This window comes from Coprinopsis cinerea (assembly GCF_000182895.1).
Source record: "Coprinopsis cinerea okayama7#130 chromosome 7 map unlocalized cont3.7, whole genome shotgun sequence".
In the NCBI taxonomy this organism is placed as follows: Eukaryota; Fungi; Basidiomycota; class Agaricomycetes; order Agaricales; family Psathyrellaceae; genus Coprinopsis; species Coprinopsis cinerea.
This window is the reverse complement of record NW_003307538.1, coordinates 2,423,589-2,448,215: the sequence shown is the minus strand read 5'-3', so window position 1 is coordinate 2,448,215 and position 24,627 is coordinate 2,423,589. Positions and strand designations below refer to the sequence as shown.

At 51.5% G+C, this 24,627-nt stretch overlaps 10 protein-coding genes and 1 non-coding gene across 11 annotated transcripts; 5 read left to right on the top strand and 6 right to left on the bottom strand.

Moving 5' to 3' along the window:
- Positions 1-400: 400 nt before the first annotated feature.
- Positions 401-1,666, top strand: CC1G_08357 (hypothetical protein; the record flags this gene model as incomplete). The annotated part of the gene is made up of 6 exons (XM_001831701.2): positions 401-472; positions 827-919; positions 966-978; positions 1,032-1,111; positions 1,164-1,303; positions 1,354-1,666. The coding sequence occupies 6 exons, from the start codon at positions 401-403 to the stop codon at positions 1,664-1,666; spliced, it is 711 nt and encodes a 236-aa protein (XP_001831753.2).
- Positions 1,667-2,432: 766 nt separating this feature from the next.
- On the top strand, positions 2,433-3,237 carry CC1G_08356 (hypothetical protein; the record flags this gene model as incomplete). The annotated part of the gene is made up of 3 exons (XM_001831700.2): positions 2,433-2,550; positions 2,602-2,965; positions 3,030-3,237. 3 exons carry the CDS (start codon positions 2,433-2,435, stop codon positions 3,235-3,237), a joined length of 690 nt encoding a protein of 229 aa, XP_001831752.2.
- A 3,197-nt stretch (positions 3,238-6,434) lies between these two features.
- On the bottom strand, positions 6,435-8,471 carry CC1G_08355 (hypothetical protein; the record flags this gene model as incomplete). The annotated part of the gene is made up of 5 exons (XM_001831699.2): positions 6,435-6,862; positions 6,918-7,577; positions 7,637-7,810; positions 7,867-8,168; positions 8,389-8,471. The coding sequence occupies 5 exons, from the start codon at positions 8,469-8,471 to the stop codon at positions 6,435-6,437; spliced, it is 1,647 nt and encodes a 548-aa protein (XP_001831751.2).
- Positions 8,472-9,240: 769 nt separating this feature from the next.
- CC1G_08354 (wd-repeat protein) lies at positions 9,241-10,980 on the top strand (the record flags this gene model as incomplete). Its single annotated transcript, XM_001831698.2, has 8 exons — positions 9,241-9,505; positions 9,605-9,768; positions 9,824-9,950; positions 10,076-10,178; positions 10,246-10,311; positions 10,425-10,621; positions 10,698-10,717; positions 10,828-10,980. The coding sequence occupies 8 exons, from the start codon at positions 9,241-9,243 to the stop codon at positions 10,978-10,980; spliced, it is 1,095 nt and encodes a 364-aa protein (XP_001831750.2).
- A 303-nt stretch (positions 10,981-11,283) lies between these two features.
- CC1G_08353 (GTPase activating protein) lies at positions 11,284-15,036 on the bottom strand (the record flags this gene model as incomplete). Its single annotated transcript, XM_001831697.2, has 15 exons — positions 14,752-15,036; positions 14,246-14,688; positions 13,823-14,189; positions 13,739-13,770; positions 13,621-13,692; positions 13,432-13,569; positions 13,293-13,379; positions 13,237-13,262; positions 13,123-13,183; positions 12,608-13,067; positions 12,229-12,495; positions 12,011-12,174; positions 11,730-11,946; positions 11,318-11,672; positions 11,284-11,294 (listed from the first exon to the last, which is right to left on the bottom strand). Exons 1-15 carry the CDS (start codon positions 14,938-14,940, stop codon positions 11,284-11,286), a joined length of 2,889 nt encoding a protein of 962 aa, XP_001831749.2. The 5' UTR covers positions 14,941-15,036.
- A 244-nt stretch (positions 15,037-15,280) lies between these two features.
- CC1G_08352 (hypothetical protein) lies at positions 15,281-16,644 on the bottom strand (the record flags this gene model as incomplete). The annotated part of the gene is made up of 9 exons (XM_001831696.2): positions 15,281-15,301; positions 15,364-15,485; positions 15,529-15,586; positions 15,644-15,729; positions 15,794-15,828; positions 15,887-15,969; positions 16,027-16,106; positions 16,170-16,244; positions 16,314-16,644. 9 exons carry the CDS (start codon positions 16,642-16,644, stop codon positions 15,281-15,283), a joined length of 891 nt encoding a protein of 296 aa, XP_001831748.2.
- A 1,679-nt stretch (positions 16,645-18,323) lies between these two features.
- On the top strand, positions 18,324-18,704 carry CC1G_14895 (hypothetical protein; the record flags this gene model as incomplete). Its single annotated transcript, XM_002910872.1, has 1 exon — positions 18,324-18,704. One exon carries the CDS (start codon positions 18,324-18,326, stop codon positions 18,702-18,704), a length of 381 nt encoding a protein of 126 aa, XP_002910918.1.
- Positions 18,705-19,856: 1,152 nt separating this feature from the next.
- CC1G_08350 (hypothetical protein) lies at positions 19,857-21,283 on the bottom strand (the record flags this gene model as incomplete). Its single annotated transcript, XM_001831694.2, has 8 exons — positions 20,921-21,283; positions 20,640-20,857; positions 20,501-20,577; positions 20,409-20,443; positions 20,261-20,343; positions 20,129-20,186; positions 19,966-20,066; positions 19,857-19,880 (listed from the first exon to the last, which is right to left on the bottom strand). Exons 1-8 carry the CDS (start codon positions 21,198-21,200, stop codon positions 19,857-19,859), a joined length of 876 nt encoding a protein of 291 aa, XP_001831746.2. The 5' UTR covers positions 21,201-21,283.
- A 594-nt stretch (positions 21,284-21,877) lies between these two features.
- On the top strand, positions 21,878-23,161 carry CC1G_08349 (hypothetical protein; the record flags this gene model as incomplete). The annotated part of the gene is made up of 4 exons (XM_001831693.2): positions 21,878-22,722; positions 22,852-22,874; positions 23,019-23,057; positions 23,115-23,161. The coding sequence occupies 4 exons, from the start codon at positions 21,878-21,880 to the stop codon at positions 23,159-23,161; spliced, it is 954 nt and encodes a 317-aa protein (XP_001831745.2).
- Positions 23,155-24,063, bottom strand: CC1G_14894 (hypothetical protein). Its single transcript, XM_002910871.1, has 2 exons — positions 23,814-24,063; positions 23,155-23,750 (listed from the first exon to the last, which is right to left on the bottom strand). The coding sequence occupies exons 1-2, from the start codon at positions 23,866-23,868 to the stop codon at positions 23,314-23,316; spliced, it is 492 nt and encodes a 163-aa protein (XP_002910917.1). The 5' UTR covers positions 23,869-24,063; the 3' UTR covers positions 23,155-23,313.
- Positions 24,064-24,498: 435 nt separating this feature from the next.
- On the bottom strand, positions 24,499-24,570 carry CC1G_20155. Its single transcript has one exon. It is a non-coding gene; the product is annotated as a tRNA-Asp (tRNA).
- Positions 24,571-24,627: the final 57 nt, after the last annotated feature.

Here is a 24,627-nt window from a genome sequence, read left to right as displayed (position 1 = left end):
AAAAAAAGCGTGTTCCAGTGTCAAGACTAGCATGCGGGTGCTTGCAGACCTTCTCACAAGGCACCCCATTTGAAAAAGAACATTTGTGCCTGAGCAGAAGACATTCACAGGACGAGGTGGGAATGGAGCTCGAAGGGACGAGGAGAGGGGTGTGAGGGAAAAGAAGTCACTGAAGGAAGATAGGCCACGGCCTTTGCCGACTTTCTCGGAGACAACCGTAGCGATTGGAAGAGCCTGACAGCGCACGGTCGAACGCTAACTTGATTCTCTGGGTCTTCTGGCTTCTGGATTTCTGGTTCGAAGAGAAGTGCCAAATTTGAGGGGCGCCCGGCTGGTAGAGCGGAAACCGAATCCTAGAATACAACAACCTTCGTGCAAACCATACATAGTCGTCTCGGCCATGATGGATTTGCCATCATGGAAGACTTTGTTGCACTTAGCTTCGTCTAGGAAGCTTGAGCAAAGAACCATCGTACGCGCCAGTGCAGTCTGGGTCGCCAGAGGATTTGTAGATTTCTGACCGAGTCGTCAGACACGAGTGAGAGCAGTCGGCAGAGTACTTGAACATAATGTGGCGAGGGAGTGGGGTTGGAAGAAGGTTGCGTCTCCTATTTCTGGCGGCCAGGCTCAGCCTGCCCTGTTCGCGGAGCGTGAGAAAAGACTGTGTTCGTCGCGTCGCGCGTTGACGAGACGGTTTTTGACGAGGCTTTCTCAGACTCACATGTCGTTGCAGCTGCTTCGACAGAGACTTTCAAAATGGCGACCACCACTTGACCGTACAAGGACTAGTCCGACCTTATTGCGACTACACAGCACGCATTCCCAGGCGGAACGAGTATTCTCGAACACGGGCGCTGCAGATTTTTTGGCTGCAGCGGCATCGCCGAAGTCGTTCCCAAACTTCAATGGACTCCCTGAAGTGAGTGAAGGTTACGTTTCTTCAAGCGTATACTGACTGTCTGCAGGTAATTGTGACAGGTTAGAGCTGAAGTAGTCTCTCAGATTGGACTATATGTGACCTCAATCCGCAGGGAGGGCGAACGCCGGAAAGTCAACGCTCTTGAACGCGGTGTTGGGCCGAAAGGCATTATTGCATACAAGTTCAAAGGCGGTATGTCCTCCATCTGTCTCTACTACGTTCTGCACGCTGACTGGTGTGTCAGGGAAGAACTCGAGAGCTCAACTTCTATCGCGTCGGCGAGGAACCAGGCCACCTTATCCTAGTCGACGCACCTGGCTATGGAGCTCGAGGGCGGATTGAATGGGGCAGACTATTCGATGCCTACCTTGACACCCGCAAAGAGTGAGCCTTCCCTGCTCGATGCCGCCTCAGGGACCTAACTCTACCTCCAGATTGCGTCGCGTCTACATCCTCTTCAACGCCAAGCACGGTCTAAACGAATTCGACCGCCAAATGCTCCAGCACCTCTCCCAGAAGCTCATATCCACAGACGGCACCCAGCCATGGACCCTCCAGTCCGTCATCACCAAGGCTGACCTCGTGCCAACCTCGCAGTTGTCCAATACCATCTCTCGAATGCGGAAGGAGATTTTCGAGGCCTCACCATTATGTCTCCCTCCCCTTATCACAAGTTGCGAGATGAACCCACCGTTCGGTATCGAGAAAGTCAGGGAGAACATCGCCCAAGCATGTCAGTTAGTGTAACTGTTAATGAAGCACTGCAGCTGGCCTTTCCCATGCTCGCCGGGGTTTAGCCCAACATTCCCATTCAAGAGCACCATTTCCTCATCCCGTCCGCCGAGTCCTCTCAAGCAGGTTGAGCTTTTAAGCGCAAGGGGAAGTAATCCTCTACACCCCCAAGCCGATGAAAGTGTCGCAACACCCAAGGTTCTTTGCTCGCAAGTTCCAGTCGTTTGGTGGCCAACTTGGGTTAAAGAAGCTGTTGATCCCCGCGGTCCTTAATTCACCCTTTGCATGTCCTCATTATCAGCTGTATCTCATGCCGCGCGCGCAAGTGACTTTTCTTTCGACTGAACGTTGCTACTTAGAGCGCAATACCAATCCAATACGCCTTTCGGACCTTCGGTGCAACAACTGTGACCTCCATCAGGACAGTTGTTGCTTGCGCCGGGTATGTAAAAGCAAATTTACCGAGAACTCACACAACTCCATCAGCATATTAGAAGTAATTGAATAGCTATTATTGGTGTTTCGAGAAGCGAAACCTGGAATCCTCGTCCACATGATAAGGCTAATAATGGTTGGATCGCTGAGGTTCGGAGCAAGTTCTCTTTTCGGATGGAATGATGGGCCTTCCTGATTAAGGATGTTATTTGGTCGCGCCAAACAACCTTGGGTGCACAACGTCCACGAGCGCCTGACTGCCTGCAGCGACCAAGTCTCCAGCGTCGTTGGCTGAACAGTGACGCCATGAACCTGCTTATCCTTGACCATAACTGTTCGTGAGACCATGTCCACCAACACTGTTCCCCCTTGGCCCTCGCTGTACAACCCTGGTCTGGAAATTCTGAACGTCAACAACCGCGAGCCTACCCAGCCAGGCGGATTCTACCTGTACCGAGGAGGAGGTGCGCCATATCTCACATCTGGATGAAAGCATTACGCTGACTACTCTTAAGATGTATTCCGGTTCACATTCTACTGGTCATTGATATTCTACACCCCGTTCTTCCTAGTCTGCGGGGCGTACGCTTTCTGGAACTACACATTCCCTCCTTCCTCTCGACTTCCTCGTCGACTATCGGTTTCCCGAGACTCAGTGGCCTATCAGCTGGTCGAACTCTCCCATACACCCACGTCACCAACTACCCCAGCACCCACCAAGTTGCCCAGAGTCAATGAAAGACGATCAAGGCTGGCGTTTGCGGTCATCGTTCTTTTCATATTCCTGATCTCAAGCCTGGGTGGCTCCGTTCTGGGATCTGCCCTGCTGGGATTCATTACGACCGCTCTGTACAAAGCTGGTGGTTTCCACATGTCAACGTAGGTGGAATCTGTGCTTCTGCACGATGCTGTTTTCTTTACTTACCCCCCTCTCGTTACCCAGATGGGTTCCGTTCCTGCTCGCTCTCCTTCAGGTCCTCATCGGTTTACTGAGGCAAGTCCCCTCTGTGCCCAACTCGTTCATACCCACTCTTACCTTTGACATCGTTCTAGTATATGGCCTTCAATCATTGAAATCATCTAGAGAACCTTGCTTGTTGCGTATTTCATACGATGACCTCCATCCTGTGAACTGGTGCACCTTCGATTGACCGCTTTTTTCGGAGTGGACACCGTGTGATCCCAAAGACCCAAAGATAGGCTGAACACACATAGTAGTCTCCGACAATCGCCTAACGGACATGAATGCTGTGCCTCTGCATCTCGCAGCAGGTACTATCATTATCACTGGGTTGTAACGCCGACATAGAGTTGTAACGTGTCTTATCGGGGCTCAGATTCTTCTTTATCGGCCAATATTTTTGCATATCCTGTGAGAGTATACGTGGAGAATGTTAGCATCCACTTTCTACAAAGAAAGGGCAATTTGTAGTTGGAAGAATGCGTTATCAGTGGTAGAATTTTTGCGACAAGCGCAAAATTCTGACGTAATTCGTACTTTTCTAAAGGTCAAGAGCTCGGAATAGCGAAAAAACACTGGGAAAACAGATGCAGGTCATTTTTGCTCCAATTGTGCTATCTTTTCAGTTTCCTACTGTAGTCACTGAAGAGAGAGGGCAAAAGTGCTCGAGCGTGACAGGTACGAGGGACCATTCGCAGCAGGTTGCAACTCCTTTCCCATCGGACAATCAAACTTCTGTCACGCTCTTCGCTTCGGGGTTGCGAATGATGTGACAGCGGAGTGATCGCAGGCATGTCACACTCGTTGCAACTCCCTGTTTTTGAGGCCTTTTGGATACCCTTCACCGGCTTTCGTCTGGCATAGCAGGATCCTCTTCGATCTTACAGAGATTTGAAAGTAGTATAGAGAAATGGCATCCCAATGTACTTGCAAAAATATGGAAGCGAGGACCTCCTACTTCTTGAGTTATTGAAGGATAACTGAAACCCGTTACAACTCTATGGTAATGATAGTACCCACTGCAAGTCGGGGGCCCTCCGTAAGTACAATCGATATCCTCGGCCAAACCCGGGTTCCGTGAACCGTCAGATCCGGGAAATGCACATGAACACTCCAAGTGTTTTTTTTTTTTTTTTTTCGCAGCTTTTTCGGTCTTGTCCTCGTACCTTTGCGCAAGCAGTGCCGCTGATATCGTCAGCCCACGTCACTGCCAAACCAGCCTGAGTGTAACCTTTAGGAACCAGGAAATCCATCGGCGCCCGTTCGTCTTCCGGCTCAACGTACCTTGAGGCTCTGCTTCCCTCGTCTTCGATCAAGCAAGCCCGGTCGATGCTGAAACTGCTCGGAGGCTTGGACGATGGAAGTATAGGATCTCGCAAGCCTAAGCATATCACGGCCTACATACGCAGGTCCAGGCCCCCAAATGCGGTGTACACACAGGAATGGTGCCTTACGAGTCCGGAACTCTTGAGAGCGCGGTGTTTACCATTTTCCGAGGTTTCGTCAACGCGTCCTCGAGTTCTTTACGCGGTAGGCTTCATTACTGAGTACTGACCGACCAAGAGGCTCCAAGAGGCGGAGGCGCGCTGGGCGGCCTATATCAAATCGATACGTATAATGACTCTTGTTGAAGGACGAGGTAGTGGGTACTTAGGTACATGTAAGTTGTAACAGGTTATGTATCGTGAAAAATGGTGGTAGAGTGCGTAGGATTAATCGTGTCAATACACATCTTCATGATAGAAGGAACAGACTCGTCTGTTCGGGGGACGTGCTCTCGGGTGTGGGATGTCCGAGACCTCCTGGCCACTTCCTTCGAGTTATCCACCGTACCTGAAGGAGGACGCGGCAGCCGTCTGGGGAATCAGGCAGGCTGCTTTCGTCACAGAGGGCTCGGATAGCCTCCGCCTGCTCTGATCCACTCTACATCATCTGAATCGACCCATAAGACCGGTGGCCCTGGATGAAGACAAGACCGTAGACTCAGCCATCGGATAACGCAAGGTCTGCTAATAGGCCGGGACCCTTGCAGAGTAGACATCCTCCGGATCCATCCTCCAGTGCGAGAACGGAACCGATAGAACTCCAATAGACAGGGAGAGCATCATCATGGCAAGAGACTCGAGTCTGCGTCTGCGTCTGCGGTCTGCGGTCTGCACGGAGTGGAGGTCGACGGAGTCGGCCCCCCGTGCCTGAGGCCTGACGCCCTGGCTAGCATTCTCGAGGAGATAAACGATGCCTCCGTCGCTCAAGATCCAGCGCTCAGCGGACTCATGATCACACATACACATCTCTCAGCGGTGTGGTGGCAATACTTACCACATACCAATGAGATGATGAAGGATCTAACAGCAATATGATCTCCCAAAGTCCCAAGTGTCAACTTCAGATCTACAGTACAGATCTAACAGTTTGGAACAATGTTGGAAAGTTTGCAAGTTTGAACGTCTGGACCCGCCGTCAGGACCAATCAACAGGGGGGCGATCAGTAAATGATTAAGTTGCTCGAGGTCCCCATTGGGCGAGAGCCTTTTTTAATGGACTACATACTAGTTTAATGGGTCGGCGGAATTAAAAATTGGGTGAAGCAACTACTAGTACGCTGGGCGCTTAAAATCCAATGTGTGCATGCTACGAGCAGATGAATCTAAGTACCTGCCTTTGAAAGTTGCCCATGCCGAGCTCGGATCGAAAATATAATGCAAAGGTTCAATCAGAGCCATCCACCAACTTGAAACACGCAGTGCATGTATGGACACAGCCAGTCTGTCAATAAAAGTTCCCGTGAAACAAAATCTGTCATTCCAGGGGAAAGCATTTACACAAGTGTCTTCATGACGAGCAATTGCGTGTTTGACATGTACTCGAGTATGCATATGGTACAACCAAAGTCAGCTACGAAGTTGGTACGAAGGAGCGGGAAGGGGTGGAAGGAGAGACATAGCGGCGGGGAGGCACTGGAAGGCGGTAGGAGGGGGAGGGTCTATACACATAATGTACAGGGTATTAATGGTGTTACACTAGTCATAAATAAGCTGCATGTGTGTCCGTAATTTTTTTCGTCTACTACATCACGCGCACTGGCACAGTGACGGCGCATTTCAAAATAAGTCATAAAGTTAGTCAATAATAAAACAACAGATGAACTCGAACGAATAAATCAGGGAATAAAGTACAACAGGGGAAGAATAAGAAAGGTCGAATGTAAAAGGGCTTCAAAGGAAGAACGAAGAAAGGGTGTGGAAATCGAAAGTCGAAAGTCGAAGGCTACAACAGAGAAACACCACGAATAGCCCAAGTTGAAAGGTCGAAGGGAATAGATGGCCGAATGAATAAATACGAGGGAGGTGGCGGGTGTCCATAAACAAGTGCATCTGGCGAAGGAGTTTAGAAGGGGCAGAGAGTGGGGTAGGAAAGTTGGTCGGTGTCCAAGAATCCACCAGGTTGTTCAGGGCCCATAGCAAATGGATTTGCCGAGTAGTAGTTGTTCGAGAGGTACATCGGGTTCATCCACTGGGAGGTCGGTGTCGCCACCTGGTCTCCGGCGGACAGAGGAGGGAGGAGAGAGATGTCGCTAGTGTCGTAGTCGTAGTGCAGAAGATCGGGTGAACAGGTGGGGTTGGTGAGGATAGGAGCCAGAGGAATGCGCTCATCTTGGACGGAGCTCGGGTATGAGGGGAAGTAAGAAGTGTCGACTTGATCCAGAGGGAAGGAGCCGTCGAAGTTGTAGATGATGGAATAAATAGGCTTAGGGCCGCGCTCCCCCGTGGGCGTGAATTCATGAATGTCTTGAATAACAGTGCATGAGCGCAGGTCTGTACAGCTAAAGTCAGCACACGGAACGTCGCGAGTCAGAGGGAACGGACATACCAGAATATCTGGCTGAGATGCTCCCCCAGAACTTGGGAAGGAGGGTCGTACGAAAGAGCGAAGGCCGAACAGAGTCTTCGGAGACTCGCTCCAGCTCCGTGACTTCCTCGAAGAGGAGCTTGTGGTCGCGTTGAACACGGAAGACTGACTCGTATCGACCTTTGGATGCCAGAAGGGACGAGCTGACGGTCACGGACGGGGTATAATAGCACGCAGGGAGGGCAGTAGGGACGGAGATGCGACGTTGCCACTTCCATGCGTCTGGTCCAGTGAGAACGGGGTTCTCGGTAAGACCGGATTCGTCGAGGTCCAGGGTAAAGGCCGTCGCGAATTCCTGGGCGACGGCTCCATAGTGCTCGCCAGAAGCCACAAGGTCGATGTGAACGTAGGCGTGAGGCCATGAATTGTCGTGAGGGGGCTGGGGAGTGCGTTGCTCGAATTCATCGGAGTAAGGAGTGACTGGGTATTCGAAGGGATCGACGAGTGTCAGCGATTCGACTGACTGAGACGTGGTTATGGCAGACTCAGTACCGGAAGAAGTGGAGGAGGAGAGCGGGAGGCTGGTGTTGATACGCAGGTCCGGGATTATCTTGGAGGGCGCCTGCGCTGCAGCAATACGATCGGGGGCATCGAAGTCACGCGAACAGATCAGGCGAATGACTGAACAGGCAAACAAAAAGTAAGGTTCTGCACAGAATGGAGGCGGGTGCAGAACATACCTCGCTCTTCAGTACAGGTCTCGCGTAATTGCTGGAGCCGGCTTCCGACTTGCTTAGGAGTCCGGCTCCTGCCAGTCTTCTGCTTGATGTAGTTGGAAATGAAAGCGTTTCGCTTGGGGAAGCGACGCAACAAGCGGGGGTCCTTGGAAGAGGTGGGTCGGTATCGCTCGAGGGCTAAGCGTTCCAATATCAGCGGCATTCAGGAATGATGGTTATCAACGGTTAATTACCTTCGAGGAGCGCCTCCTCCAGGAAGTCTGGCCAGACAGCTTCCTTCTTCTCCTTGAGGGATTTCCAGGTCTTTCGACCGGTTTTATGCCTTTGGCTCGGGGAATATTGCGTGGGGCTCGTCGGGTTGGTGTGAACGAAGTCTGCGATGGAGGATGTCGAGTAAAACTGAGGTTGTTGGGGTTGTCGGAGAGTGGTGAGGTGGGTGGGAGTTGCGCAGTCCATGGCGAATACGTAGCTGGGGATGAGACGGTAAAGACAGAGACGGTTGAAGGTAAGTAGACGAGCAACAGACTCCAAAGAACTGCAGACCCTTCGCATTGGTTATTATAGAGGAGAAGTGGGGTCGCCAAGAGATCTGAAATTCACCATTCAAGAGATTCGACGGCCGGAACGTCAACCAAAGGTGTCCCGATCGCTCCCAAGTTGGGAAGGTGAACGGCTTTAGGTTAAATTGAGGTCTGTGATCGAGTTCGAAGGCGCTGTTCCTGTTTTCGGTTTAGTGTGGTGGCTGTTGAACCCACCCATAGTTTGTTGAGGGAGCATCAACCGATGCTTCTCCATTGGTCGGAGCGGGTTCTTCCAGAACGGAGAATGAGATAGTCATATTGTCTAGTCAGCTATAGTCCGCGTGGTTTCGATGAAGCGAAAAGGAGGATAATTCCGGTCTGCGGAGAATGGCAGCTGACGCAGTCACTCGACAAACCTTGGCCTTCGCTGGAGACCCTCAATCTTCAAGCCCCGAGGTCTACGTTAGGAGGCCCACCGAGCTCTTTTCCTGATTAAGTGATACCTCCAGCCCGGTCGTGATTGCGCCTGCCGATTAGGCAGCATCCAAGTGGCACTGTATTTCATCAGGAACCTCGCCGAAGACGGATTGGGATCGACCAGATCCGGACAACAACCTGTCAGCCTGTCTTGACAGGATCAACAAGAGAAAGTGGGCGTCGGTCTACAAGGGCTGAGGTCGATTATCGCCAAAAGCAGAAACCGCGTCGACCAAGGGGGAAACTTGCAGGATCCAAATCTAGCATTGTCCCTGAATCCATTTTTTTCGAGGCGTTGAAAAAAATAGGAGCCTCGCGAGCCACGGGGTCTCCCAACAGGACAAGCCTGGTGTGAGTACGGACCTGTACAAGCGAGACACAAACACAGCCAGCCTACGGAGACATCAAGAAGGCGTGCAGCCAAGGCCTTCGAAGCCTAGCGGCGGTGAAGGAGTCGAACAAGCGATCTGACGAAGCGCTGCGCAGGTGTTTGTGCGTGTTATATTCGGAGGTTGCCGCCGCCTAAACGCAGTAAAGCCCAGCTCTCGGCGCTTGTCAACGATTTCTAGCGAGTGATTACACCAGTTTTGTACAACTTCTAAGTCGACAATGGATCCTCTAGCTGGGATGGACGATTCCTCGACCGACGACGAGACTGCGTCGCAGACTACAGAAGACGACCCCCAGGTGCCTGAGCAACACGCTCAAATTCCACCACCACCACCTGTCGTGCAGCCACCACCACCAGTGCCTTCTTCATCGAATGTGCAGCGAGAAAGGCCCAATTATCAGCAGCGTCATGTCCTAAGAGGGCACACAATGTCCATTTCAGCTGTCAAATTTAGCCCAGACGGCAAACTCCTCGCCTCTTGTGGTGCGTACATCTGGGATTACTGTTGTCCTTATGAATGTCTCACTGACTGAAAGCCTTTTTCCACCTTCATCCAATTCCCTTTCACGTTCACACACATAGGCGCGGAAAATGTCGTCAAAATTTGGTCGCCGGAGACTGGAGAATTCATCCGCAATCTCGTCGGGCACACCGAAGGCCTCTCGGATGTTGCTTGGTCCTCGGATAGCGTCCATCTCGCCTCTGCTTCCGACGACACGACAATCCGGATATGGAACGTCGAGACAGTTAGTTCCGCCCAACTTGGAGCCCATACATTGTCTAAACGCACGCGTTTTCCAGGGAATAACTCGGAAAGTACTCAAGGGCCATAGCAAATGGGTCTTCTGCCTCAACTATAGCACATCAGGAAACCTCCTCGTTTCGGGAGGTTGCGAGGGTGAAGTCAGAATATGGAACGTGGCTCGAGGTGCGTTGCTTGCTGCACCTTCTTGTTCGCTCGCCCGCCGTATTCATAACAAAGCCACCACAATTTTTCACAATCCTATACCCACTCCCCACCCTAAATCTCTTTCTCGGTTCTTACACATACAGGAAAGTGCCAGAAAGTTTTAGTGGCCCACCTAGACTATGTTACGGCCGTGCATTTTAATAGAGATGCCAGCTTGATCGTATCTTGCGCTCTCGACGGCTTGATGTGAGTTGATCTCTTCTTCGATAATGGGGCTCGGGGGCAAAATCCTAATTGGTTATTTCCTCTGTAGTCGAATATGGAATGTCAATACAGGCCAGTGCTTGAAGACGCTATCCGAATCACATGATGCTATCTGGTGCGTGGGTCTTCTCTTCGTTTACATCCTCCACCGACATTGGCCCCATCTCCAAGCCAACACGTCCAATTTTCGCCCAACTCCAAATATATTCTTTCTACCGCCCATGACAGTGCCATCCGTTTGTGGGATTATCAGACGTCACGGTGTCTCAAGACATACACTGGGCACACCAACGCCAAGTATTGCATTTCTGCTTGCTTCAGCGTAACAGGCGGAAAGTACATCGTCGCTGGTAGCGAGGATCACAAAACTTACATCTGGGACCTCCAAACAAGGGAGATTGTACAAGTTCTGGAAGGACACAGCGGTAAGTTCCGTACCGGTTACTCACTTTGCCCAACTCTCCTAAACGACTAAATAAATTTTGATGTTCCCTTTTACAGACATCGTCGTCGCTGTTGCTGTACGTATGATTCACTCGTGAACGCATCCCTTCATCTTTGGCCAAACCTGCTGACCACCACGTCTATTGTTTCGTTCAGACCCACCCCACTGCGAATATGATTGCAACAGGTTCAATTGAGTCAGATCTCACCATTCGCATCTGGGTTGACCACGGGCCCCGACCAACTTGACGCACCAAAAACGCTTATAGCCACTCTCGACATCCAACACCTCAACATACCTCCTATCTCTGTATATCCTGCAAAAAGCCTATTCGGTTAGCTGTAATTCTATGTGTACAATGTGGCTCGCACGGCGATGTGTATAGTAGTAGAGAATTTGAAATCGTCCTCTGCACTCCAGGTACCCCAGCGTGACTGACTACTTGACAGGCTCGGCATTCAATAGATCTAGCGCAGCAGGGTATCAGCATCCGCAAAATACCCCAGCTAAAACGACGGCGTACCATTGGCGAGTTTCTTGTCAGCTTCAGATAGCCCAGAATCGTGGGCCTCCAAGAATGCATCGACCTGAAAGCAAGGCGGTGAGGACGAGGCCAGCAGCAAAAAACACAGTTTTCGTACCTCATCCAAGACCTGATCATCGTTGTCGAATTCACCGTAGTCATCACTATCTTCATCCTCATCATCCTCAGCGTTATCAATAGCAAACGGCGTCCTCTCCATCATCGCAGCATGCTGTGCAACCTTGAGCATTGGCATCGCCGATAGGCTACCGCTCTCGGGAACGTTGGGCAAGTTCTTGGTCTGTGAGGCAGTGGGGATGTTGACCGCCAGGGACGGATGAGAAGGTGCGTTGGCTGTCGTCGACGTCGATGCTGTAGGGGACGACTCGGATGTAGATCTGAGACTCGACTTGGATGCAGACTTGCGCATCGATGGGGTGAGCAGCGATTCACGGGCTTTGGGTTCATCCAGCTTGGTGTATCGACCAATGGATGGTTTGTGGATGACCTTCGAAAGCATTGGGCATCAGCGCTGGTCTGCCCATGAGCAGGAGACAAAACTTACCTGGTGTTTGCCGATAGTCTTGCCCAGTTCGTCAGTGAACATGTTAAACATCTTCTTATTGGTATCTGTGGCAATAGACGACCATAGGTCGCCCAGAAGACCGCTGCTTGAAATGGGCAGTTCCATTTCGGGGAGGGGGACCAGCTTGAATGACCCAGAGAAATCGGTTTCGAAAAACGACTCGAGGACCTCATCTGCCAGCACCACCATACGGAATCTAAGGGATGTGGCTTGTCAGGACAACAGGGAAGCGTGGGCCATACAACTTCGAGGAGGCTTACGTCGCAAGGTTGAGGTAGGGTTGATTGGACTCGATGTGTGGTGGGTCATCCGAATCCCAGTTCTCGGGCCGTGGTAGGAGCGCATCGCCGTACTCAAAAGCGTTACTCATAAACCTGCTGACCGCGCCCAAGTAGGCGTCGCCGACCTCAAACCTGAAGATGAACTATAGAAAATGATCAAAGATGCTCCATCCCGTCGCTGGCATTGAGAAACTAACCAGTAATGATTCTGACAGGGTAAGGACCTCGTCCTTCGTCAAGTAGCCATCCTTGTTCTTGTCATGCAGATTGAAGAACCATTCGATATTCTCCATCAAGTCATTGAACATGACGCCATCCAGCCCAGAAACGAGATCCTGAAAGAAAGCATCAGCCCCTCTGGTGCGAATAGGAGTCGAAGAAACAACTACTCGCCTGGAAAGAAAGCCCGCCTCGACACGAAGTGTCCCAGAAAAAGAACAACCGGTCAATGAACTCGTGCTCGGCTACTTCGCGGTCGATACGTTGCTATGCAGGTGAAGCGGAGTACGCGTATCGCAGAATAAACAAATCAAGATTAGCTGTGGAGCGATGCAGAATGTGGCAATTGGCTCTTACCTGGAACCCGTTCATAACAATCTTCTCATCTCTCGCCCATGTGGCAATCTCACTCAAGAATTGCCGGAATGTCCGAAGTTCGATTCTAGTCTCGGGTTTAGCCTCATTGCCTTCACCAGTGGTAAAGAGCGTAGGCGGTGGTGCTGCGGCTGGCGGTGGAGGGACAAGACACATTGCTTTGTATAGCGCATCATAAATGAATCCAACTTGCTCCTTCGAGAAACGACCGAAGCTCTTTAGGTTGCGGATGGCCGAGCGTTTGGAGAAAGATTCGATGCTGTGGATGATTTCGCTACGATAACGCCTGCGTTCAGATTGGATTGTCTCGTCCGTAATCACCGAGAATTCTCGGAAGGAGACGAGGAGGAGCTCTTGGAAGTTCGTGATTGCTCGGGCACGAGGGTCCTCTGAGGTTGGATGGGCGGACTCTCCCAGGGAAGCGAAGTAATCCCGCATGAGACTGTCAGTATGGCAGGTGTCAGCGACGATGAAAAGGTATAATCTGTAAACCTTACTTCAAGAAACCGCCGTCATCTGTTATTTGGAGGAGCTTCTCGCCATTGATTTTCAAAATGGCTGAGTACAGCGTCAATCAAGACTGCCTTGCGGATGAGAAGGTTTAGACTGACCAAGCCTGGGTGGGAGATCAGTGAACCTTGAAAGGTATAATTGCAGAGCAACTCACCCAACTTGGAATAGTACTTTGGGCCCCATACAGAAGAAGCAGTCCACGATTCGGAAGGCAAAGACCATGGGCATACTGTTGATGAACCTGTAGACGAATTGAGCAGTTGCCGGCTTGGGCGAGGGTCAAGGCGACGTACAAGCTGAGGAACCATGGTAATGAAGCGACAGAAAGTTGGACATCTACCAGTTGGAAGTGTTCGTGAATTATGGGAAGACACCGTTGCACGAGCGACTCAAACACCCGCTGATCCAACATCGTTCCATGCATGGAAGGTCTACATTTCCGTGAGCGATGCTAGCGAGAGGATAACACTGTAACCACCTACGCGTAATAACCGGGTAGTAGTCGGTCACACAGCACCTCGAGGAGCCAGAAGGCCTGCTCTTCTGACATGTATCTGATAGGTATTGAGCATGGGCTTGCAAAAGAAAGGGATGTCCTACATCAGGATAGCAGCCGCAAGGATGTTCATGGCCTGAAGGAAAGTCAATCACGGTTACGACGTGACCAGTAAACAGGAAACTTACTTGACAATAGCCCAGCTCAGGGTTCTTGAACGAATAGGCCTGCAGGACGTTCCTCAAGGCAGAGATACCTTCCTCACTTTGATAACCAGAGTATTCGGGCAAACTGCGATGGAGGTCCTTCTCAATATCTTCGGTACTCGTTGTTGTGCGGCCCTTGTTTTCTTCAAGAAGACGTTGGTAGTATCCAGGGTTGGCGAAGCGAAGATAAATTGAGCCGGACAATACCTCCCACATCTCTCCACGAAGGCGGTTCGGAAGGCCGACTTGTACAAGCCGGGTGTATTGAGGATATCGTAGAAGCGTGAGGTTGCGTCCGTGAGTCTTCAAATACTTGGTCCACATCTTGATCTTGGACGTCTCCCGTAGTCTGATCTCGTAACGCAATCAGTGGGGGCAGGACGGCAGGAAGGACAGAACACGTACTTCTTTGGATCTCCAGGAAACTTGAACTTGAGTCCCAATCCCCCAAGGTAATGAACGCCGTCAGAACTACCCTCGACCAGACTTCCATCCTCCCGTTCCCGTTCGGTCATGGAATCCTTCTCTGACATGGACTCGGATACCAGCACCTCCGAGTAGCAAGTCTTGACGAAGGACTTGACCAGCTTCATCTGGCCCTTCTGGAGTTCGACCTTGAGCGCATCCCGCAATAGTCCACAGAACAGATCAGCCGTAGGACGCAACGATGTAAGTTGCACGACGAGCTTCATGCCATGCCAGGTCAACAACGCTAGCGCGTAGACTCCCGCCCGCGCATTCAGTCGTTCCACCCTCCGAATCGTGGACAGCGGGATCGTGAACCGGAGACTCTTGCGGTCCACAGACGTGAACGCCAGATAAGGCGGCATGATATGCAGTTTCCCTGCCTAGACGAGATAAATACACACGAGATCGACGACGGCTTATCCTAATTAATGCAGCCTACTCACATAGGAATCCTCGTCTGCCTCAGCTACAGTCAACACCGCGTTAATGTCCATCTTCTCAAGCTCCTCTCCATCCTTCTCTCCCTTGTCCTTGTCCTTATCCTTCGAAGGGGGGATCGAGAAGAATATCTCAGTTAACTGTTCCTTGGTTGGCTCCTTGAAATGGCGGAGGGCCGTCGAGATCGTTGCCATCCTGGTCGGCGATGGTTAGGTCGTCACAGATTATGGTCGTTGTATCGTCAATGTATATGTCCAGGGTTCTATATCGGTGTGAGACGGTTGACTGGGATTGCCATAGGAAGTGTGGTAGACAGAGACCTCTGGCCTCACTTGACCCCGCCCCTGGCCGCTCGACATCGCGCTGGCAAACAAACTCCAACACAAGAGCCCCTATTTTATGGGTGATGCGGCATGGGAGCCTAGAGGGATTGCATAGGGAGGCATATAGACCTGGAGTATATTCACGCGGGCATACATAGATACATATTCAGTAAGTAACGGAAATGAAGGAAGGCGACCACCAATCCATAAGTTAGAGCAGACCGCCAAGGAACTATGGAAGACGCCAAAATCAGCACTAGGGTACGGCAAGGGGAATGGTGTCAAAGGACGTACGATGGGAACTACTGGTTGGGGATAGTGAAGGAGGAAGGCGGCAATGTCAGCGATGGCATAGATGACCCCATTCTGAATGTACAGCTGGAGGGGGCCAGAGGAAGCTAGTGTGGGGAGGTAGCCTGTTAGACGTCGAGATCACAACAGGAGTCGAAGAGTCCTTACAGCCATCGGGGTTAATCCACTCAGGGACAATAGTACCTGTAAGGCGGTTGAGTCTCCACTACAGGGTCACCCTACATCAGAAACCAGGCCAGGAACGGAAAGCGAATGCACGTACGACGTCGGTCTGAGCAATGCGAGGAAGCCCGGTAGTGTCGCTGAAGGAGTTGCCAATAATAGTGGAACCAGTGGAGCCAGGCTCAGCTACAGAGTGCCCATGACACTGAGATGAACGCTAGTCCACGGGGGCAAGGGAGAAAATACTTACTCCCGGCAATATCTACGCGAGCCAACACCAAGTAGCTGTCCAGGTAGGGGACATTAAGGACTAAGTCACGGAAGGAATAAAAGAGAAGCTCACTTGGGCGAACCAAGGCCAATATAGCCGTTATCGTTGTCCCTTCCCTGAACCAATCCAAGCAAGGGGTAGTCCTCCTCGGCAATCTAGGCCACGGTGAGCAAATGGCCTGAAAACACAGTCCGAAAGGGAAAGTCACTTACACTAGGCAAGGTAATACGAAGGTTAGTAGGTTGAGTGACCAAGGAGTCAACCGTGAGCGAAATAGTCAGAGGAGTGGAACCTGGAGAACCAAGCCCCAGCTGGCCTGACGCGGTAAGATCTGCGCTCAGGACACCACGGTTACCTCCGATGTCGTCCAAGAGGCCCAGGTTGAGGCTCAAGATCTCAGGAGGTCCGGAAGAGGCCTGGCGTGCCATAACTAAAGTCATCAACCAGAACAGCATCAGTACAACGCGCAAAGCCAACGAAGTACGAAAAAGACACGTACGTTGTTTGGCACGGGCGTCCCTTCTAACTGGAGGATTGAGCGGGAGGCCCAATGCGAGACGTTGAGCGTTCGTCATCTTCTTGATGGTGGTACCACCGGGAGTTTTGATTTTGTAGCGATTGCGCGTCGAAGTGGGGAGGAGTTTCTTCAATTCACCGAAGTTCTTGTATGCTTCTTCGCTATACTCGCCGAGGCGGTTGCCTTTGGTAAGGCCACTGCTCTTGAATAGGTCCTCGAGGGTGTAAGCAGCGCTTGACTCGGAAGTAGCGGTGGAGAAGGGCAGGAGGCAGGAAAGGAGGACTGCTGCTGAGAAGAGGGGCCTGAGGTACATGTTATCGTCGAGTTGGCGTAGATAGGGCGATGTTGGTGTGTTGCAGGCGTCGAGAGAATGTCGAAGAAGAGCCAATGATGTCGAGGGTGAGCCTACTAGCTGTAACGAACGTGGGGGTAAAAAGAGCGACCGCAGAAAGACAGAGGAATCAACGAGAAAATGAATCCTACGGGGGCCTCGACTTTAAGTTTACCCAGAATATTCATGGCAATGACTTGAGCAAGAGCAAAAATTCGATCAAGAGCTTGCCGATGGGATTCAAGTGTCGCAAGGACATAGGAACGCGGCGTTGGCGGCTCTTTTCCAGGGCGCCGTGAGATATGGGACTACGTCGGGTTTCTATAAAAGACAAGTCATGACACCGGAAAAGGAAATCAAACATACATGTCGGTCGATCGTTGAACGGCTCGGTTCCCGAATGTCAAGCAAGGGCCTGGAAACGTTCCTGAGTTATGCATGCATCCTGCAGAGCAGACGCTGAGCCAATAGAGTTCCAAAAAAAGGACCCAGAGGTGCCAACCTCTTTCACCTGGCGTCCAGACCTGCCATCCTAGCCATACATGTTCAGTTTTCTGCAATGTCGATGGGTAATTCCGGTGCCCTTGTTCGTCGCAGTTCGGGTTCAGAGAAGTAACTTGAAGAGTCATGGCCAACCGGTTCGTTATCGACAGAGCCAGAGACCATTACTTTCAGGCATGAGTTACCTTTGCAATCATTTGCCTGGGCTGTTTAAACAGGTTTAGCCCGTTGCGTTTAAGTCAGGGGCACCGACAGGATGATCGCCAGGGCGCGGACGCTGACAGGTCGGGACCGACGACTCCCACGCTCTCTTTCGGCAGTGGCAAGCACACACAAATAAACTGGAACCCTTCTGGCCTTCGAGTTGGACGTAGAGGTATCGGTACCCGTTACGGGGAGACGTAGTGGATCCAGAAATAATACGCGATTGAAAGCCTTCCGCAACGTGAAACTCGAGGAAGCCCAAGCTCCAACTTGAATGAGAATTGCACTGCTTGCGCGCTTCCGTAGTAAAGTATCATTCAAGAAAACGAAAGTCACGGAGGGCGACTTCATTATCGTCCATATGAACGACTCACAAGTGCTCAGCATTCAGGTCTTACAGTGGCCGCGCCCTGCCAGCAGATCTCTAAACAAGAAGTCTCCCGTGTCCACCGTACTCGGTACGGTGTCTCCATTCAGAGATTCCAGGATAATCCTGTACTCCCTTGGACCAAAACCTAGGTACAGGTGCAATGGAGACCACCCCAGCTTGACATAAGCGCCCATGCGAGTCCAAACTACTACAAGTCTACGGTAAATGGTCGGTCAGCGGTCGCTGTGCCGCAGCGCAGGCGGCTGCGATCAGCGGACCTTGAAATTCGTATATTCTCAGAGGTCCGACTCGGAGGACAGGCGGGAGCGCAGCGGCACTTCGCGTGCGCAGGAAGGCACTATCCAGCCAGCTGCCAGCGCATCGTCTGTTCCTGCTTCACATGAAAAATGACACCCAACAGCTTTCAAGTACCCCACACCTACCCTCGCTGAAACCAGAAGTCCTCTCTCATCGTTCAGACCATGCCGGAACCGAGCTCGTCGTCGTCCCACAATGTTCCTTCAGCCCAGGTCAGAACATCCCTTTCCTTGCCTGCGGTCACCGTTAAATAACCACTTCAATAGAAATGGGAGGAGTCTCATGTCGAAGCAGTCACCTCCAATGTAGGCTGCGTCGCCCTGCGCTACCTTTCCCCGGAAGGCCTCCCTCCTCCGACTATACAAGCATCACCCTTCAACTGGGAAGGAGCCTCGAGAGATGCGCCTCCATCGTGCACAGAAATCAGAACGGGACACCTAACCTTGAGCAAGCTATCGAAGAGTACAACGTGATTAACGACGCCATTGCCGGAGACTGTCTTGCGTACGCGGCGATCCAGAACAAGTATGAAACTCTGGGATACCCTCAAGTCGGTGTGGCGATGGATGGACTTCTGGACCTCCTCATTGATAGTGCGGATATGCGGGTGCGTATTCTCGCTCTCGAGGCCCTCAACCTTTACCGATGAGAATGTCGGACATGACTAGGCCGACTCGAACACCACAGCGCCAGCGTAGCGGCCCATACGATTGTCGATCCCCTCTTGCTTCCATCTCTGCCGCAGGCATCTACTATTCGGCTATCTTTTCTAACCCTAGTCCGATCCTACCCTACCTTACTCGGTGCATGTTCAATTATCTGGATCCAGACTCGCCAGCTATTTCATTATCGATACCTTGCCCCGTTGCATTGAATTAATTCCCGCATACCTCCATTGTGTGTTAGCCTACCCCCGACGTCCACGGTCCAATTGCGCTTAGCTCATAGAAACATTCTTTAACATTCGATAAGGCGACCAAAGTTCATTCAAATCTCTATCAACCACTTCTGACACCGGTATACCATACTATTACTTGAACGGGAGTGAAATCGAATCCGACTCCCGAAAGCCCAGTGGTGAGTGATTCAGTTCCCATCCCACTGGGCCATATCCTTTCCAAACTATGCAGTAAACTTGGAGAGCACGTAAATTGACTGAACGACGAGCGAGGAGGAATGCGAAATTCAGGTTAGCTACCGTCAACGGTTGGAGCAAACTGGGTCGATTACATAGTCACGACAGGACTCGCGTCCGTGTACGTGCTTACAGCCAGCTGGCAGTGCATCGTCCATTCCCGCCACATATAGATATGATTCATGAATACAGGGACACCCATCAACCCTTCAATCACCTCCAAACCTTTACCGCCATCGTTGAAGAGAGCAATGCATCTAGGCAAACGCGAAAAACACTGCGCCAGCCTGGGTGTAGCGGATACGATGGTCGATCCTCCCTGCAGCCATCTCTATCGCCATTTATTATTCAACATTCTTTCTAAACTTAGTCCTATCCTGCCCTGGCTTAAGTACATACTCGAAGGGACCATGCGCGGACAATGCAGACAGCGCGTTTCCACCCTCTATCCCGGCTAAAACAACTCTGATGCGCAAATATAAAGAGACCAAATTACATTCAGACCTCTCTCTACGTATCAACCTGTACTGTACAAAACGGAATGAACGCCAAATCCAACCAGCATATGCATATGTATAACGAATGCTTCAATCTAACGACTGTTTCAATCCTCGATCGACTATTGAATGTCAACCGATCATGGCCAACACCCTAGCCCTTTCAGATCTAAACTTGGAGCACACGAATGGACTGAACGCGCGAGTGAGGAGAGGAAGACCAAATGCAGGTGAGCTACCGTCACTGTCTGAGAGAGCTGGGGGTGGGGTTTACTTACGATGGGTTCAATAGGATCAGGATACACAGCCTGGAACGCATCGGGGTCGCCAAGGAGGTAGATGTTATTTCCTTGCATGTAGGCATTGGCGTTGACGATGGCTGTGACGACGCGAAGTAATCAACAAAGGTTTCCGAAGGAGAATAGGTAGAGTGTCACTTACACCCATCAGGATTCACCCATCGCGCCATAACCATCCCCGTAGCAGTTTGAACTTGCCACTAAAAAAGAGTTAGACCACAGTCAGGACTCACAGTTCGGGGTTAACCAAAATTCCATCATAAAGACGACTCACGATATCAGTTTGGACAAGGCGATCGATACCAGTCGCGTCCGTGTACGTATTGCCAATCTCTTCGCCAGGGGATTCAGGCACAGCTGTAGGTTAAGAGTGCGAATTTTTAGTCAAAAGGGTTGACAGGTATACGCGATAGAAGGCGTACTTCCAGGTAGCTCGACACCGCCGACGTATAGATAGCTGGTAAGAGGATCTCGATGTCAGACGAGGGGCAGAAGTCGAGGTTGAAAAACGTACTTGGGAGAGCCAGGCCCAATCGACGCGTCAGAGTTGTCTCGTCCTTGGATAGCCCCAACGATAGGGAAATCGGGATTCTATCGCGCATTGCAGATCAACACCCACCATCCACTTTACAGGACAGGGAAAGAAAACGCACCGCCATCGTAATCCGCGCAAAATCAGACACACCAGCAACGGGAGGCTGGTACGCAGTAACGAAACTAAGAACGTCGTTTTCATCGGTGGTCATGACCATCTGCCCGCTAGGCGACAAACTAGCCGAGACGTAGCCGATGAGATCGCCGTTCTCGTCAAAGACACCAGCGCCTCCTTCCGTGACGACAGGCGGGAGCGGGGAGGCCTGTCGAGGCGCAACTACGGACGTAAAGTAAGTACATTAGTGTTTTACGTCGAATGGGCAATTAAACTCGGTCGTACCCCTTCTGGAACCATCCCTTCGGACGGGTGGGTTCAGGGGCAGCTTTTTCCTCAGCCTCTCGGCGTTGGTCATCCGCATTTGAGGCCTGGACTTTGTCTTGGTAGGAAGCATCTTTCGGAGTTTGTTGAGGATCTTGTAGCCTTCCTCGTTGTACTCCGAGGGACCAGGAGTGGTGAGGCCGCTGTGCTTCATGAGGTCCTGGATGGTGAAGAGCGCAGCGTAGGAGGTGAGGAAGGTGGAGAATAGGAAGGTAGTGGTGAACAAGGGCTGGATGCGCATGGTTATCGAGTAGGAAAATCAACAGCCGCCGGGCTGGAGTAACTGGAAGGAAGGGAGGGTAGGGAGATGGTTGTGGGGGAAAGGGAACCAGCAAGAACGCGTCGAAGCATCCTTTTTGAAGCTTTTATGCTTGTTTATTCACCTCGTGGGGCTCCAGGACATGGGTAGATAAACGAGAGGTCGATGGTTTAGGACGGCGCCACTTGTTCCAGCGGGCGACGCGTTGTTAGAAGGCTCCCATGCATAACATGTATGTTTCATCCATGGAAGAAACTTCTCTTTCCTGGTGCTTGTTTAAACACAGAAACAAGAGAGTGCATCGGTTCCCGGTAGCTTTTGGTTTGAGGTACAGAGGAACTCTGTGTGGCATTGAAGCGACACAAGGCGGGTTGGCACAACAAGTCGACGCAGTCAACAAAGATGAGTTTCAGGGGAGATTCACAGCACGACGCGCTTCTCCACCACAGATACTCTGCTTAGGCAAATAGGATTAGATCAGGACCTGTGCAGAGAACAGAGCTCGTCAATCGCGGAGTGGTCGTAGTGGTTGGTGGGCGAGAGAAACGTCGGCACCGCCCTCTGATCCCAAAAGCGGAACAGCCCCGCCCCGGGTGCCGAAAGCCTCCGAACGCGATCTTTTCAGTGCGTCATTTCGCCAGCAACTCTCGTCGACTTTTATGTTTGCGTCCCGGTCACTTTACCCTGCGTCGCGCAGACCTCTACACAATGCTTTCTCCAAAAGAAACAATATCTTGAAGAAATCGTATTCAAGTTCGCAAGCTGCAGCACGGACAACGGACCCAGGTCCTGAACGAAGACAAACCCATTCGCGACATCCTGCACAAGGCCACGACTCGTTGCTTGGTCGAACCCACCGACATTCCACGACAGATGCGGTCAAGAAGAGTCTACGCGACCTTCTGAGGGAGACAGCGCAGCCAGTAGCAGTCGTCACGTCTCTAATGCCAGAAAACGAGAGACAAAACTGCCAATTCCACGGTGCAACGCTATCTTCGTTCACCTCAATATCCATGGACCCGCATCCTCTCGTCGCCTTCGCCCTTCGGATACCCTCGCGAATGGCATCAACTTTGACTTCACTTGCACCACCCCTTGCACCACCTCAGTCGGCGCCGAGCTCAGTACCAGGATTTGAACATAGACCCAAGTCACCTTCAGACGCGCATATGGTCATCAACATCCTCTCGCATACCCAAGCCGACATTGCACACCGTTTCTCAAGACCCGACCTCTTTCCTCAACCCTTCTCATCCACGCCATACTCCCTGACAAAAGACGGCTTGCCCATTCTACACGACTCCCTAGGCGCAATATCGTGCAGACTCGTCGCGCGGCCTCTAAAGCTTTCTGAACTCGGCGGGAAACACCCGGAAGAGGCTGAAGGGGAGAGGCAGCCACAGGAAGCAACAGGCGTGGTCTCCGAGCTCTTCATCGCCAGGGTGCTGAGGGTGGAGAGTTTACCCAAGGGAGAGAAAGAGGACAAGCCGTTGTCGCCGTTGCTGTATCATCGAAGAAGTTATACCACATGTTGAACTACTCATAGGTTCGTCATCTTTCCTCAAATTCCAGACTGATGTTCATGTCTCCCTTCAGACTTTATAGCACATTATTCTAATAGAAACCATAATAGCCGAATGCTTCGAGCTCCCCCTCGTGATCCTCCCATTTAACAACTCTCGCGATTTGCTCTGGTGAACAAGGGACCCTTCTTGCGGCTTCGCTATGCCCATCGTTTGGCGCTTCTTGGGGAATTCTACCTCACACCTTGCACTGATGTATCGGGGGACTGGCTTTCAGTCTTCAGAAGGTGTGATAAAAAGTTGGTATGGGTTCATGGTGAGTTCACGGGCCGTCCATGTTCTTCACTATTGACGAGAGGTTGACAGCCTATAGACTACTTGACTTCTCTCCCGACGGGGGGACAGGCAATAATGGGGTGAAGTTTTGTATGCGTGTGCTACTACAGACAAAAAGACGACAAATTGTACCGGAAACAAATGAATTGGGTGGTGCTGTAGTAGCTGTAAGGCTGCAGTGGGCTTCGTGCATGTCGTACATTTGCCCTCCATTGGCCGAAAGTCAACAGCACACTCTAAACTCCAACTCGTGGAGCGTATGGTCCAGGTAGAACGTAAGTAGCGAGAGAGTCACGTCTGCCTCGAAGTAGCCGCGAATGCCGTAACAGTAAGAGTACATCTTGAAGTTCAAGTGGTAGAACTGTCTTGAGGTCCAAAGCGTTTTCGTTTCTACAGCTGCAGTGCTCATTCCTTGTTGGATCTTCGCTCGCCACACCCGCCTCTATCACGGTCCATGTAGGGACTACACCTCCGTTTGCTAGCAGACTGCGCATTCGATTCAGAAGACTCGCTCGCCACAGACACCCAAGGTCGTTTCCGACCCGAGCCCATGGCCTGGGGCCGGCAACTCGAATCTGCGTCACGTCGCGACCGGTCGTCCTCACTAGCTTCAAGTTGCTCTGAACGCAGAGCAGCCGGTGATTTCGAATGCAAGGTGGACGATGTCTGCGGACTGGGTAAAAAAGAAAAGAAATGGGGGTGAAGACAGCTTTCTTGGTATCCCACCTGTGAGCACCCTCGATCTCTATTATCCGACTCCCGGGCCTGCAGCACAGCGCCAACGTCGACATCGACGTAAAAGTGGGGATAATACAGCGGATCGTAGAATTCAGGGTAATCCGATATCTCGTGCGCGACGTCGAATGGCGGGCATTGCTTGATGTCGAGCACCCTCGCGAGTGTACACTGTGCTGTAGTCATGATACAGATAGAGGTGGATAGATGTTGGTGGTTCAAGTTTAAGAATAAGCTGATGTGCGTGTGTGTGTGTGTGGCCCTGCTATAAACGTTTGAACAATGGGCTGCTGTCCGTATTCAGCACTCATCTCACGCGTCCAAGGAACGTGGGGCGGTGGACTCGTGGAGCAATAATAATGCGCGCCGCAGAACAGAAGCAAGGTTGTGGCTCTGGACAGCTCTCGGCTGGGGATGCTCATAGAAATTCCCGCAATTCTCAATTCAAGTGACTCAAAATATTTACTCATCCATGACGAGCACCACCAAAGTCTCTTTGTAAGACTTCAACCAGGTCGACATAGAAGTGCCCTATTTGGGATATCGATGACCCCTTATTTAGCCCTTGTGCTGATGTCGGATTACGATTGTGCCTTTGCGTCTCTGGCCTTTCGCCATGCGCGATGACCCAGTCTCGAGAGACTTGGTCACTGGCTGGCCAATGATCATGAAAGCAAAAAAGATATCTCTCTGTCTGGGAGTCGAACCCAGCTTTCGCGCGTGACAGGCGCGTGTACTAACCGATATACTAACAGAGACTTGTTAGTGGTCCCCCATGTTGGCAGAACGGGCACGGGCCCATGGGTGTCTCCACT

Excerpts from the sequence above, each read along its gene's own strand:
- CC1G_14894 (XM_002910871.1), bottom strand. The coding sequence starts at position 23,868 with ATGTCGACGTTGGCGCTGTGCTGCAGGCCCGGGAGTCGGATAATAGAG. Across the intron at positions 23,751-23,813 it reads TCGGATAATAGAGATCGAGG|TCCGCAGACATCGTCCACCT; the intron begins GTGCTCACAGGT and ends TTTTTTACCCAG.